The following is a 16,327-nucleotide window of genomic DNA, read 5'->3' as shown; positions in this document are numbered from 1 at the left end:
TGAAAGAAACGGGTGGGGTACGTTCACGATGGCACCCTCCTACGAGACCTGTAAACAACAGATACCTATATACACTCATCCTCACACTCAGTGGCGATGTTGAAATCAACCCAGGCCCTGATAAGTGCAGCGTTTGCTGCGCCAACGTAAGATTGAACCAACGAGTACTTAACTGTACTAGCTGTTTATAGCGGACTCATCGTAAATGTTCAAATTTGACTGCTACTCAGTATAAATCACAAAAGTATACATCATCTGAGTCGAACCATTTCATCTGTCCGATATGTATAGAAAACATCAGCAGCCAAATAAATGAGACGAATAATGTTGAAACTTTGACTTCGGGTACGAATCAATGTGGGGACGAACCACATCAAAGGGAGACAAATGAGGGTTGTACTCTCAGGCAATTAAACGACAGTTTTCTCCCTTCTCACGATGAAGAAGAAGATTGGGGTGATGTCCCCTTACAAATCCAACATGGCGGCGCCCATGAAACGTCAATGTCAACAACAATTTCCAGTGAGAATGACAATTCCAGTGTATTTGATGAACTTAAACGAATACGTGAGGCAAACATAAAACGCCCAATAATTGCCTACATAAATGTGAATAGTGTGAGATACAAATTTCATGAACTTCGCGAGATTCTTGATGAAAAACTAGTTGACATATTAACAATTGCTGAAACCAAACTTGATAATTCTTTTAACAATAATCTCTTTTCAGTAGATGGTTATAAACTCGAACGTAGAGACCGTACATCACGTGGAGGTGGCATTATGACTCTGGTGCGAGCTGACTTACCAATAAAGAGGAGAAAGGACCTTGAATGTGACCAGGTAGAAACACTATGTTTTGAGTTGCATATGAACAAACGCAAATGGGGCATTTTGTGTTCCTATAGGCCCCCCCTCTATGTCAGATGCTATTTTTGAAAATGATGTCAGTTCTACCCTTGACAAAATGTTTTTAAATTATGACCATGTTATTGTTCACGGAGATTTGAATTATGATGTTTTGATTTCAACAAAACAAAAACCTCTACAACATCTACAAGATGCTTATAACTTAACAAATTTGATAAAAGAGCCAACCTGTTTTACAAAAAATAATAAACCGTCACACATTGATGTAATTTTGACAAACTCACCAAATCTTTTTTGCAACACTACCGTTACAAATTGTGGCATTAGTGACTGTCACTGTATGATAATAACAACGCTACGTGAATCTTTACCAAGTACTAAAAACCGACAGATTTTGTTCAGAAGCTATAAAAAATTTGACGAAGAAAAGTTTAATCAGGATCTTTCACATGTTCCTTTCCATATTGCTCATATTTTTGATGACATTGATGATGTTTATTCAGTTCATGAAACATTGCTAAAGCAAGTTATTGATGATCATGCTCCTATAAAAAAGAAATGTCCAAGAAAAAACCCACCCCCTTACATGAATGCAGAGTACAGAAAAATTATTTATAAAACACATCAGGCTCACAACAAATTTCTTAAAAATAAATGTCCACAAAATTGGGAAAACTTTAGGAAACTTCGTAATCAAAAAGAAAAAATAAAACGTCAATCTATTTCTATCTACTTTCATGAAAGGTGTGGTGGAGGACCAAAATCAAAAGACTTTTGGAGTACTATCAAACCATTTTTGTCAAATAAGTCAACAAGTAAATCATCAGAAATCATTTTAAAAGAAGAAAACAAAATAATCTCAAATCAAAGAGATGTCTGCGGGATCCTAAATGATTTTTATATCAATGTAGCCAAAAATATAGGCATCCAGGACAATACCCCAATAGATAATACTCATCCTAGCATTGTTCAAATTAAACACAGAAACCCTGATATAGATAATTTTAGTTTTAGTCATGTCTCGCCTGAAAATGTCTTTAAATATTTTAAAAATTTGAATGTTAAAAAAGCCACTGGATATGACTGCGTCCCTCCTAAAATACTAAAATCTGCTGGAAGGGTACTTGCAGGTCCAACTTCAAGAGTAATCAACACTATGATTGACACTTCATCTTTTCCATCAAATCTCAAACTAGCACAGGTCACACCAATTTTCAAAAAAGATGATCCTTTTGTTGCAAAAAATTACAGACCTGTAAGCATCCTCCCAACAATGTCTAAAATTTATGAAAAAGTTTTAAATGATCAGCTTAATACACATTTTAACAAACTTTTTAATGATTTACTTTCTGCTTTCAGGCCAGGCTATAGCTGTCAGACAGCGCTCTTGCGTGTGGTTGAGGACTGGAAGATTGCACTGGACAGGGGAGACCACGTGGCCGCAATACTTATGGATCTGTCAAAAGCTTTTGACTGTATCCCTCATGATCTTCTTGTCCTCAAGCTACAGGCATATGGGCTGACTGACAGAGCCTCCAAACTTGTACATAACTACTTGTCAAATAGAAAACAAACGGTCAAAATAGGAGAGGCATCTAGCACATGGCTTGAACTCTCTAAAGGTGTTCCACAGGGGTCAATTTTGGGACCAATGATTTTCAATATTTTTATTAATGATATTTTTTATTTTGTGGAAAAATCTAAACTGTATAATTATGCTGATGACAATACCATTTCTTTTAATCATAAAGATATAAATGTTTTAAAATCTGTTTTAGAAGAAGAAAGTTTAAATCTTATAGAATGGTTCAACTTTAGCCAGATGCAAGCAAACCCTGACAAATTTCAAGCAATTTCTGTTGGAAAATATACGCATGATGTCTCTCCTACCTTTCAAGTTGGAGATGTAAATATTACTTGTGATGATACTGTTAAGTTGCTGGGTGTAGACATTGATTTTATGCTAAACTTTAATGACCAAATTGCCAAGATGTGCAGGAAAGCAGCAATGCAGCTGAACGTACTTTTACGCATGAGCAAATTTCTTAATACTGAAAACAAAATACTTATATACAAATCTTTTATTAGATCCAATTTTAACTATTGTCCTCTTGTTTGGCACTTCTGCAATAAAGCTAATACTGAAAAATTAGAAAAACTTCAACACCGAGCATTGAAAATAACCTTCAATGATTTTATATCCTCATATAATGACCTTTTACATAAGGCTGATATGCCAACCTTACATCTTAGCAGGAAACGAGCTTTGGCTATAGAAACCTTCAAATGTTTGTACAAAATCTCTCCTTCCTATCTTCATGATCTTGTTAGCTTTAAAAATGATTCTTATTCTTTCAGGTATGTAAATACTTTACTAGTACCAACTGTAAAATCCACTACCTATGGTAAGAAGTCATTCAGGTATGAGGCAGTGCAGGTGTGGAACAGCCTCCCGAATGAAATCAGACAGGTGGATAACTTCAAAGAGTTCAGGAGACTGATCCGCACCTGGGCTGGACCATCCTGTAAATGCTCCCTATGTATGTAGTTTGTTTAGTTTGCGTGTTTTTTGTATCATTTCTAAATGCCTGCTTGTGCCTATTCTTTTGTAATACCCAGCTTGTTTTAGTTGTCTTTTAATTTTTGCTTTATTTGATCCGTACCTGGACTGGACCTCTGTAAAAGCTCCCTATGTATGTAGTTTGTTTTTAATTTGCTTGTTGTTTTTTTTTTGTATCATTTCTGAATGCTTGCTTGTGATTCTGTTGTATTACCCAGCTTGCTTTTAGTTGTCTTTCAATTTTGCTTCATTTTGTATTTGTGTTTTAGTTCTTAGCCATACTATGTAATGTTTACTTACTTTGTCTTAGCTGCCTTAAACTATCAGTTATTTTGTGTTGTTTTATATAACTTTTGTGCTGCCATTATATGCCTTTGTAAACTATCTTTGCTGAAACCTAGTCTTAATATGTATCCTTTTGTGATTTTTTCATATAGCTTCTCCTAACATAGTTTTTATGATATGTGTTTTACCTGCATGATCTCTCTTTAAATGTGCTCTTTAACTAAATACATTTTGTGATATATGTTTTATCTGCATGATCTCCCTTTAAATGTGCTCTTTAACTTAATTGTTTTTATGTGCAAAATATTTCTTTTACAGGTATTTATGTTTTTCTCGTTTTGTTGTTGCATGACTTTGTTTTTGTCGGAAAATAGCTGTCTAGCTAATGTTTCTTTGTTTATACTACCCGACTTAAAATAAAGCTTCTTGTATCTTGTATCTTGTATCTTGGTTACACACGATTTCTTTCAAATGACAACAGCCGATAAGATATAAACGTTGTTGAATGTCATGAAATAAAAATCTAATTTTGGGGAGCCATGTAACGGTATGGAACGGGTTTTTACTTTACGCAGATTTGTTACCTCCCTTCATAATTTTGACGCCATTTGTAAACGTATGAAAAACGTTTGATCTCTTCAGAGAAATTGAAAGGGTTACGAGCATATTTTACGTGTTCTTTGGGGAAGAGGCGACACGGAGGTAATTATATATCTACCTATATAGTAATTCATTGATTTACGATATAATCAAAGCTATTCTTAAACATTTTATAGGTTTATAAGGTACGGGTGGCCAATCCACTCGACTTTTGGATATCGGACACGCAAGAAATTGTCTCGATTCTTGGAGTACTTAGAATAAATATGTTAGTCACACAAGTAGCCTGAACCATAAAAATAAATATGTTAGTCACACAAGTAGCCTGAATTATAAAAATAAATATGTTAGTCACACAAGTAGCCTGAACCATAAAAATACGTAATTGTGAATAAGAAGCTTGATTATAAAAGTATACCAAAAGTAATGAAATTGAAGACGCAATTATTATATATACACAATAATTATGTAGATCTACTGTCTGTTGTCATATTTAGAGAAATCTATATAAAATATCAAGTTGATATTTTATACAAATATGACAACAGACAAGTTGATATTTTATACAAATATGACAACAGACAGTACACAATTATCATCTGTGCAGAAGAAAGCATTCGTTTTGCTGTCTTCGACGCTCTTTATCTTATAAAAATCCGTCAAGTAGTAAGGACAATCTGGGCAAAAATATTACCTGAATCGAGACGTTTTCTCGCGTGTTCGATATCCAAAAGTCACGTGGGTTGGCCACCCTGTAAGGTTAAAGCAACATAAGTCGCGAAATCATATGTTACAATGATTGCAGTGTTTCGTAAAGAGTTTATCATGTAAAGGATTTATTGAAACATGTATAATGTCTAAGTTTTATGTATGCATATTTAAATAAATGTATCACTGGTACTGTTTTTTAGATTTAAAGGAGAGTATTTTATGGAGAAAATTAAAGAGAGAATTTTGTATGGAAACACAAAAAATAAACAGATTGAATAATTAAAGGTCTCCTGTTAAAATCCCTGCTTTATTTACGGACACCATTGAAAAATTTCAATACAAATAACGGATGCCATTTATAATGAGATATGGTCAACGTATATCTTTTCTCAAAGAAAGTTAAGAAAGAGTTTTTTGTCATTTTGACAGTTCTTTACTTTCATTTTGCAATTTTTGCAACGTGCATGTTTTGTAACATTTTCAACGGAAATGTTTTTGAAAAAGAATTTGATTATATTTCTACAAAGCATGTAGACAATAAAAGATCTTGATCTTAGTTCAGTTCGTGACGTAATTGTCACTTGCATTTTAGTCTGGTATTATAGTTGAGCTCCTGATGTAATTATCACTTATATTTCATTTGGAGGCAATAAACAGTTTTCAGATCTTCTCGGCCTAGAGTCGCCTACCCAACTTTCAAAACCTCACACAAAACTCTGTAATCACACACCTGCAATAACGATATTGCACCATTAACACGACTGTATGTCTATCGTTACAAACCAACTGCAATACATCCGTAATATCTAGTTTTCTGTTTACAAGACCTAAATTTTGTGCCCCCAGGGTCGCGGAAACTGATGACAAAAACAGCTAAATTTGCCAATTTTCAAATCGCTGTAAAAAATTCCCTGCAAATCATAGCCCCAACTTCTACACGGTTAAATATTCCAGTAACACTGTAAAATCTGAAAATAAGCTCAAATATATGTGCCATCCGTAGCGTTATTTCACTATAATTCCAGTTTTCCTGAGGCCCCTGCTAAAATGACAACTCCACTTTAAGCTAGCTCAGCAGAGGCATGTATTCGCATCTTCAAGTCATTACGTCATAATTTCAAGATCAATGCTACTCAACTAGCTTTCTTTAAATACGTGAAACTCAATTCCAGCCACTGAAACTTCAATTGTAATAATTATTATTGTTTTAAAGTTCAAATATGCACTTCAGTCCGTAAATTGCCTCTTATTTGTAAATTTGACCAATTCGACACTAACAGCTGAAAACTGTTTACTGCCTCCTTTCAGTCTGGTTTTATAGTCAGACTCGAGACGTAATTATCACCTTCGTTTCATTTCAGTCTGGTATTATAGTCCAAGTCTTTGACGCAATCATCACTTTCATTTCATTTCAGTTTGATAATAAAGTCCGACGCGTGACGTAATTATCTCAGTTTGAGGAAATAACTAGAGACTCAGAATGAGACTTGATCTAATGTGATCTTTAGAGAAAATTTATTATTCCAAACAGAAAAAAAAACTCTCTAAAAGGTGTTTCTACTTTTCTGAACAGTTTGGTATACTTTTTATAAAAAAAAGACTTACAGGCCTAAAATATAAAACAAAACTTTACCCGAATGGTAGTATCAAAAAACTTTACAATATTATATTACACTATACATGAACGTTAAAGTGTCAATCGTTTTCTTTTTTATCCGTACAAAATCACACAAGTGTGAGAGATGGCCGGGTGAGGGTTTGGGGGATGGAGGTGAGGGGCGAGGGTATGGGGTGTGGGTGAGGGTGAGGGATCGGGTGGTGGGGACGGGTATGGGGGTGAGGGAGGATGTCGATTATATTTGAATTGACATCATTTTAATGGATATGTGTTGAATAAAGGGACCTATTCGTTTAAAAGTCCTTAAAAATACTGATACCAGTATGAAGACACAAATGAAAATGTAATATTTATTAGTTTTTGTACAAAACGAATTACTAGTATTTCGTTTAATTTCATTGTGATTTTTTTTTTGGTTGTTTTTTTTTTGCCAATTAGTAGAAGTCGAAAATAAAGCTAGGAAGAAACAAGCTGCTAAATGATTCTTAGAATTGGTCGTTTAAAGTTTTCACAATTAATGACCTGTTTTATTTAAGATTTTGCGGACGGGAACATCACTGCTCTTTTAATATCAAAGTTTTTAGTAATGTATCGTAGAAAAGGTATTTGTAAACTTCTCCCCGCCCCACCCCTTCCGAACACAACAACATCCATCCGCCCAGTTTTATTTTCTTTGCATATTACCATGTTTACTGCTGTTACAGAGCAGCTTCTCAGATGATATATTGTCAATCAGTATGTCAGTAAGTTCACTTACTTTCACAACTACTGCAGTGTACATTCTCCTCAATTCTGATCTTGCATAACAAGCACAGCTACACTGGTTATCTTTTTTAAAAGATATTTCATTCATGTGTGTGATCACTTCTGTATGATTTTTTTTATTTTGAGTCCACTACACTACATAAAAAGAAAGCTTATGTATTTTACAGCTAAACGTGGTAAATGTAAGAACAGCGTTGGATAAACGTCAGCGAAATGCTTCGGATATGCATGGCAAGCCGTGTTGCCGCCGTTGTACGAAGTCCTGTTCTCCTGAACAATCGGCTAACACTAGAAGACGTCTTGCACAAGGAAAGTATGTCATTTCACCAAAAGTTAAAGTGAAATTAGTAAAACAATAGCTTCTCAAATAGAATGTGTTCTTTTTTGGAAATGAAATTAATTGTCGAGCGTAATATTTAATTAAGAAATAATATTTGATTAAGAAATAATACATGGCAGAATCATGCTTTAATATACCAGAATAATACGATGAGGTTATACGCCTGCGGACTGATGATTATTTCACAAGGGCATGACCAATTTGGAGTGTTAAAAACATTAGAATATGACCCTCCACCGACCACACCTTCAACGAAGATTGCAGCACTCAACAAGGTGCATATATTTATGTTATATGTATCATTAACTGTGTTAATGGATACCTGTTGTGTAGGGTGAGGCTCTTTACCCCGTCACCGACAGAACAGACCGCCCTCATTATACCCCACTACACCTATGAAGTACAATATAACTTGCATTAAGAGAGTCCAAAAGTGGTCATGGTCATTTAACACAAAACGTCTCTCTGTACAAGATAATGAGTTCCTTAACAGCACAAACGCCGCAGTCACAATCAAATGCATTTTTTTGTTTCACTTGGGGTCAAAAATAAAAGTTTGTAAAACTCTTTTATTTTGAAATGTTAATTTACCATATACCTTGGTTCTACAAAAACAATGGTAGTTGTCGCTGTCTGATAGTCGACAATATTTTTTTCGATATAAAGATGAATCTTCAGGGAAAAAATAAAACAGACATGACCATTTTTAAAGGACTGTTTTATTCAAATAACTCTTTGAGACCCAACAAAATTGTTACCACATGATAAGGTACATAAAAGTAATGTAGAAAACCCAAAAAAGTAATAAATTACACAAAGATTTGTAGTTATTATCTTCTTTTGAAGTTCAAAATTCTAGAAATTTTTGTTTTCTACTTGCTTTCAGTTTTTGCATACCTTTTGAAATGCATTTATTCAACTCAAATATGTTATTTTCTAAAAATTCAGTCATTTCTCTTTAAATAATGGTCTCATTTTTGTGATTACGACTATGTTTGGCAGAGATATCGCAATTTTAAAATGAAAGCCGAAGTTTACCCAAAAAGTCTACGGACAAGACATCATCTCCAACTGCTTTCTACATAGGTAATTTTAGAAGACAGTCTTTTAGTTCTGTTGAACTTTTTATGTTTAAAATGATCAAGAACAAGTAAATAACAAACAAATTTAAGAAAAGAAGTATAAATGACGGTCTTCGAAATGTGTCTTCGAATAATTGAAGGATTTAAACAACTGTGACTAAATCAAAATGTCATTATGTGACAAGTTCTGTGCTATTGTGTACATAAATTAGGACTAGTTGTTTTCATATTTCACTATATACTAAAAATAATGATACTTGGAAGGATCCTCACTGAAATAGGCTGTTAAAAATCTCCTTCAGCTTGGTGTCTACGGACAAGACTTTTGACCATAATTTCTGTCTAAAAGACAGATAGAGTAATAATGTTTCTGATCAATGCTCATGCATTTAATGGGCTTAAGAACTGACCTTGCAGCCTGTTATGTACACCATTTAGACTATGTTTATTTATCTGTAATAACTTTTAACCTTAACTAAACAAAATAAACCACAATCTTCCTGAAATTGGATGGTGGAAGAAACCACCTGACTAGACTTTGTTGAGGCAAATTATTTACATGCTGTTATCAACCATATCAATCAAGAAATGGTAAAAAAGTATAAACACAAAGTTTAACATGAAGAACTCTATGAGTTCATCTAAACATGTTCATTAAAGTAGAAACATTAAAAAAGTAGGAAGAACTTGTTAAACTTATAGCTGAGAACAACATCTTAAAAAGATTACAACTGTGTCTTAAATGGAAAACTAATGAAACAAACTCCCTTGCTGACTGCTTAAATAGCTGTATGTTGTAAAATACTCATATGACATTTATTCTGTGAGATCCATAACTCATACTAATATTTTAATTAGTCCTGCAAAATAAAATTCCTGTGAATTTTAACCTGTTTACAGAATAATTAAATGTTCACTGTGATAAGTTTTTATCACTTAGTTTTGAGTCAGCTAATTACTTACATATTATGCTTTTTTCTTAAAATTCCCAAGATACATTCTCTTTTTCTAGCCAGTAATATTTTTGATTAATATTGACCTTTTTCCATTATATAAGATAGTATGACCGGAGACAAAGTTTTTTAACTATCTTTTTATCACATTTACTTCTTTTTTTCATGTTATCACCTATATCAATATTATTTTCTTTGAAAAATACTGGAACAAATGTTAGTAACTCCAATCGTAAATCAAACTATGATTTCAAAATTCTAGACCTCTGCCTCTGATGCATGTGGGGAAGTTGGCAGTTATTTGCAGAGAACATGTTTGTACAGTACAGAACCAATTAACAATTGTTAAGTTACATAGCTGAAATTCTGTTGAAAAAGGGCATTAAACCCCCCAAAAACAAACACATCTAAATAGCTTTCATTTTTGAAAGGGAGAAAGCTGCAAGGAAACTACGGTGATTAGTAAATTGCTTGTAATTTCTTTTTTAAGATGATTTAAACTGCTTCAATTTTATGTGATTTCAGTCAGTTACAGAATAAAAGTTGATAGGCACATGAATAGAATGAAATCTTGAAAACCAGTCACCATTATATCTTGGCCCAGAAGAGCACAGAAATATGCCATCTTGAGTGGATTATAACAAAATGTTTAAGTTGAAAGTGGACAGCCCACACCATGTCTGACAATAGATCCATACTCCACTAGAATATGACAAAATGTCAAATGATTTTGCTTCTATCTTCTCATTCTTTCTGTTTTACTACTAACTTGTAAAAGATTGGGTTTTTTTTTTTGCATTTCAGAGTCTCTTTATTTATTTCAAAGAACTCTTGATATATTTCTAAGGTCCAGTGCTGGTTTTTATTGAGAACAGAAAATATATTGAACAGTATTTGCGTAATGTCTTGTCCGTAGACACCCTCATTGCATGCCTTGTTTTTGCCATAACAAAGGGAGGGTTAGAAAGAAATGTATTATTCCTTTTTTGATAGCTTTTAACATTTATATAAGTCATGTATAAGATTAAAACATATTCTATATCCATTGTACTTCTCAGATTCAGATTGTACACACAAGAATAAATGGGTTACATTTTGCATTTGGAAGAAGTAAGTTTCATTAGAAATATATTTATTCTATATTTTGTATAAACATTAAGTGTGGTGTATCATTGAAACTTGATAAATAGCTCCAGTATGATTTTATATATGATATTTTTCAAAAAAACTTCGTTTCTTTAGTGTCTACGGACAAGACATGTGTCTACGGACAAGACATTTTGCAATTCAACAACTATTTATATCTATATAACCCAGTTTAATTCCATCAAATGTTTATCAACTTAGACACTATCCTAGCAGCTTTCATACCAACAGTGATTAAACTCTAATATTGTATCCTTCACAAAGAAAATAGGTGTCTACGGACAGGACAAAAAAATTGGCGCATTTATCATTGTCTGTTCAGAGTCAAATTTGAGGAGATAAGAAACTTCCACCTGAAAGAATGCTATTATTTTCAGAAGAAGGTAGACTGAAGTTCACACAGAGACAAATAAGACAGTAAAAAAAGAATTATTTCATAATGAAATCACATATCTGATATGGGGAAGAGCAAAAAGGCAAAATATATAACAAAAAGGTTATGTCAGTCTTCAGTACATATCTTCTGTTGTGGGTGACATAGACAGTTGAAATAACTTCTAGCTGAAAGAAGACGAATTTTCTTGTAAACCAAACAGCACAAAAAGGTCTTGCTGGTTCAGGTTTTAATTAAAATGAAAAGACAAAAAGCACATTTTTTAAGGTGAAACAATATAACGCTGGATTTTGGGCTTTTTTCTGTTATTGGACAGCATGGCGTTCGTTTTATATGTACATCAGCTATCTGATAGTAGTTTTACCTGCAACTGGGTAGGGATATGTAACTCCTGAAGTGCTGAAGACAGAATATATAAATATGCACTTTTAAATTTTGGTGTATAACATGGAGCACCTAAAAAGTATGCATTTGATTGTGACTGAGGCGAAAAGGAACTGAAAAAGTGGACGCTTAATGCAAGCAGTCTTTTAATAGACATGGCCTCTCGAGCAAGTTAGACTGTATATTGTATGTGCTCAAATAAATCTTAAATGTTTTCAGATTTATCAAGCACCACAAAATTTTCAAATATAGATGAGAAAAATGACAAGATTCCTGAGCAAAAAGGAAAGGTAAGACACAAATGAAACTTCAAGTTGTAAGATTAAATGATATAACCATTCACCCTGGCCTTTCTCTTATGTAATTAGAGCAATTTATTTGTTAATAAAATATGAGTGTTATTTTGATTTTAATAATAAGTAGTGCAGTTTTGTGGTACTCGTAATTTTAAATGTTATTAAAAGACGGCATCATTCCAGGGGGGAAAAGTTTATTGTTTTGAGACAAAAGTATATATAGTCATCGGCTAGCTTGTAAACTGTATTCTAACCAGGCCTTCTTGAAAACATTGGTTATTTGATTTGAGGCGCGATGTTTGGTCGGGTGGGCAGTGTAAAGCAAGGTGCATCTAGTCAGTAACTTAAGCTAATATTGAAATATTGTCACCAAACTGGGTATATAGTAATATTTTGGCCGCTAGGGACATGTTCTGTAACGATACTGTTTAAACTAGTTTCCGCTCAGTAATTTAGTTCTTGATTGAATATTGAAATGCAATTTTGGGACAAGGTCAAGGTAACCGCTTTAACGTTTCTACTATATACTTTGAACGTTCCACCGTGGCGCAGTGGTCTAAGACTTTAATCTATAGTACCTAATTTACAGGGTAGTAGACGGGTAACGGTTCAAATCCCGACCAGGACTTCCATTTTGTTAACAATTCAGATGATTTGGGTTCATTTGAGTCATGATTACTGCAATGTTTGCTGAATAACTAGTTTGCATCGGCGATCAGGTTGTATTCGGTCAATAATACTTAAGTTTGGATAAACATATTGTTACCAAAATTGATGTATAAAAAGTTTATGTAAAACCCTATTTTGTTTTGATATTCATTTTGGTCTAAGATCTTTGTAAAAAAAACACTTTTATTAGTATTTAAATATTGCGATGAATAATTATCTGCAGGTATCTTACAAGAAGAAAAGGTTTGGATTGTACTTTTGGCCGCTGGGTTTAAGGTCAAGATCACTGTTATTAAAAATAGAAAGAAAAACAGGTTTCGGCCAATAACTTCAGTCTGACCAAAGCTATTGTATAGCAAGCTTGCCTCAGGGAGCTTCTTAAGTCAAGGTCCAGTCGCTGTTACCAAAAATAGAAAAAAGCTGTTTCTGGCCAATAACTTTAGTTCAGAGTTAATGTAAAACAAGACCTAGCATTAGACTGTATATGTGTCCACTAAGGTAAAGGTCATATGTTGGAAATCTGTTTAAACAAAATGCTGAAAACTGTATTATAACTGAGAATACCCTCTTGTAGTAGGTGAATGGAAACAGTGTTTATTGTAAAGGGTTTAGTACCTAGAGAACAAACGCGGAAAATTATACTGCCACAGGGCATATCATAATAAAAGATATTGACCTCTAAAATACGCTTCGAAATAGATTTGTACTGAAACGTCTAAACAGCTTCTGTTTATGGAAACACGGATATTTCACATGCTAAAACATCAACTACTAAATTATTTGTTTCCATTTTCCCCAGAGTGGAAAGCAGATTCTAAGAACAAGAGTACTTCCGGCGGTTGCATTAGGGGGGACGGCAGTTGTAGCTGCCCCTGCTGTACTCTGTGCGTTGGGATTTGGAGCAGGTGGTATCGCTGCTGGCTCTACTGCGGCTTCTTTGATGTCTCTGTGTGGTGGAACTGTCTCAGTCGGAAGTAAGAAAATTTTCTTGACCTGTCTTAGTAGACTCAGTAAGTAGTTTGTCGAATGAATGGTAACTATATGTCACATGATGAGACCGGAACTCGAAGGCGGGGTCTCTGAATAGCCGACCGCCTACACATATTCTCCACTTTAAATAACAAGTGGCATACTCTCGAGTTATATTGAAATTCAACTATGAATTTTTATGGGATAGAGACAAAGATATTCTTGTAACATATACAGCCATGGTCTGCGTTTGGCGCCATTTTTGATAGGTTGAATAAAACAAGTGCCAGACGGAGACTCGGATCAAGGGCCTTGGTATACTGTTTCGATGTTCTGCCGACTTTTATTAATGTGACATATGTTTAAGTTTGATGGATTTTAGTAAAATCGGCACAGTTTAGGTGAAGCTTTCAAGCTTTAAGGAGGGGGATCCCAGGTGTACTACATGTACCGTGCATTTATTTACGCACGGGTGTTTATCTGGTTAGAACCACAGACCATTCGAAGACTCTTGGCATGGTAGTCAGAGGTGAGAGACAAGAAAAGCGAAGTCTTGGGTCAACCTCTCGGCAAATGAATCTTTACTCTGGATTGATAATTTAGATATTTTTAAGAACAACGAAGTAGAAAACAATTATAAAGCGTCAAACATTCGAGTTATTATCTTTCAAAGCTACTCGCCAGCAGTGTGTGTGAAAGTTCAGCATGTTCATTTCCAACAAGTTTGGCATAGAATGTATAAATGACACTTAAAATTGATAAAGTGGATGAAAATAAAAGTTAGATATTGGTAAAAATGCTAGAATAATGTACATTTTCTGCAATATTTTGAAGTCGTTGCAACTGTTTACTACCTTCTGCATAATATTTTTATGTCAATAAGTTTGTACCACTAGTCAGTTTCAGAGTACTCACTTTTATGGATTTTTGATCGAGATTATTTCTTGCCTAAAATGTATGGGTTAGTCACTTTCTACATATTCAAATATTTCAGGTGTCCTGGCTATCATGCAGTCAGCGGGTGCAGCAGGTATTAGTATAGCGGGTAATGTCGGCGTCTTTTCTACTGTTACATTATCATCAACTGGTGTAATTGAAGTGGGCAGTAGAATCAAAAAGAAAATAAAACGAAGAAACAACGACGCAAAATAGTCTAAATGAAGATATGACTATTAATTAGAAAAGAATGGAAGAAATCCCCTTCCTAATCCTAACATCTTAACAGGTATAATGTGTGTTTTGAATTCTAGAATGATTAAATAATAAAATCTTGAGAAGGCATTATGCAGTTGTTTCAGGTTTACTTTTTTCCTTGTGTCACTGATCTCCATATTTATCTTTATATTTACTTTTAAAAGGATCTCCCAAATTTTGTTGCCATACTTAACGCTGACATATTGGTATTGGGCTGGACATTGGACTATTATGAAAACTATCATTACGAGTTGTGTCACAAGTCAGCTTTACTCAAGCTGCTTACGTGACTTTGTGTACAACAGGTGCGGTACAGATTTGGGGAGTAACGCTTACGTGACTTTGTGTACAACAGGTGCGGTACAGATTTCGGGAGTAACGCTTACGTGACTTTGTGTACAACATGTGCGGTACAGATTTGGGGAGTAACGCTTACGTGACTTTGTGTACAACAAGTGCGGTACAGATTTCGGGAGTAACGCTTACGTGACTTTGTGTACAACAGGTGCGGTACAGATTTGGGGAGTAATTGGAATCTATTTCAAACATCAGTTGTCATCAACAGTGCAGATGAGTTCTTCACTTTGTTTGAACATATCTTTATCCGACCAAACTTTAATTTATTATTTCGTTTGAAAAGTGCTGACGTACAGACGTTAACAATTTCAACGCACTTAATTTGCTTCAAGTAAACGGCAACACCTAACTTAAGATCATTATTGCAAACTTGCCCGGCATAGAGATCAAATTGGTGATCTTATAGCCTTTTGTTTTTAGTTTGTTTAATGCTGTTTCGATCATAAATAACGTGCTTAGATCAAATGAAGGAGCAAAATTAAATGTCAGTTGGAGACATCGCTTGGTTAACTTGAAAGTGAAAAATACAACCTTGACATAGTATTCACAGACTGAACAGCCAAGAATTAAGTCATGTACTTAAAATTAAAATGATCCCCTGTCTTCAAGAAAGTTGTCATGGTGCAGTTTTTATTTCTTCCTTCGAAACATAATTATATAAGAAGTAATGAAAATTGAAATTGATCTACCATGTGGAGCAAGAAACATCTGTCCTGCTTTTTGCAAGACCTAAGGCCCCTTTTGGACTTAGAAAATATCAGATTTATTGGTTAAGTTTTATGTTTAGGTCAGTTTTTCTTTTAAACTATTCAAGCTATTGCTTTGAAACTTGCAACATTTGTTCACCATCATAAGCTGGCTATGTACATCAAGAAAGATAACTCAGTCCAGCTTTTTGCAAGAATTATGACCCTTTTTGGACTTAGAAAATCATGGGTAGGACAATTGTTCTATTATGCAAAAAAAAAAAAAAGTCAGATGAGCGTCAGCACCCGCATGGCGGTGCTCTTGTTTATTAATTTCTTATCCTATAGAAAACAAGGAACGTGCAGTTTTTTGACGGTTCCGCAGATTTAAAAGAAAATTAATTAACTGCCCTGTTCATCAATCGCCATTATCAGGCTCAACAAGACAC

General features: G+C 34.2%; 2 protein-coding genes across 2 annotated transcripts in view; one reads left to right on the top strand and one right to left on the bottom strand.

Annotated features, from left to right (window-relative positions):
- Nucleotides 1-16,327, bottom strand: part of LOC123540439 (phosducin-like protein 3) — a 478,889-nt gene that overhangs the window by 147,606 nt on the left and 314,956 nt on the right. The window lies entirely within an intron of this gene.
- Nucleotides 4,285-14,926, top strand: LOC123540576 (interferon alpha-inducible protein 27-like protein 2B). The gene is made up of 5 exons (XM_053526220.1): nt 4,285-4,416; nt 7,576-7,721; nt 11,927-11,997; nt 13,472-13,646; nt 14,636-14,926. Exons 2-5 carry the CDS (start codon nt 7,622-7,624, stop codon nt 14,791-14,793), a joined length of 504 nt encoding a protein of 167 aa, XP_053382195.1. The 5' UTR covers nt 4,285-4,416; nt 7,576-7,621; the 3' UTR covers nt 14,794-14,926.

Source organism: Mercenaria mercenaria, chromosome 16 (genome assembly GCF_021730395.1).
Source record: "Mercenaria mercenaria strain notata chromosome 16, MADL_Memer_1, whole genome shotgun sequence".
NCBI classification, from domain to species: domain Eukaryota; kingdom Metazoa; phylum Mollusca; class Bivalvia; order Venerida; family Veneridae; genus Mercenaria; species Mercenaria mercenaria.
The sequence above is the reverse complement of the archived record's forward strand: the minus strand, read 5'-3'. Positions and strand labels throughout refer to the sequence as shown.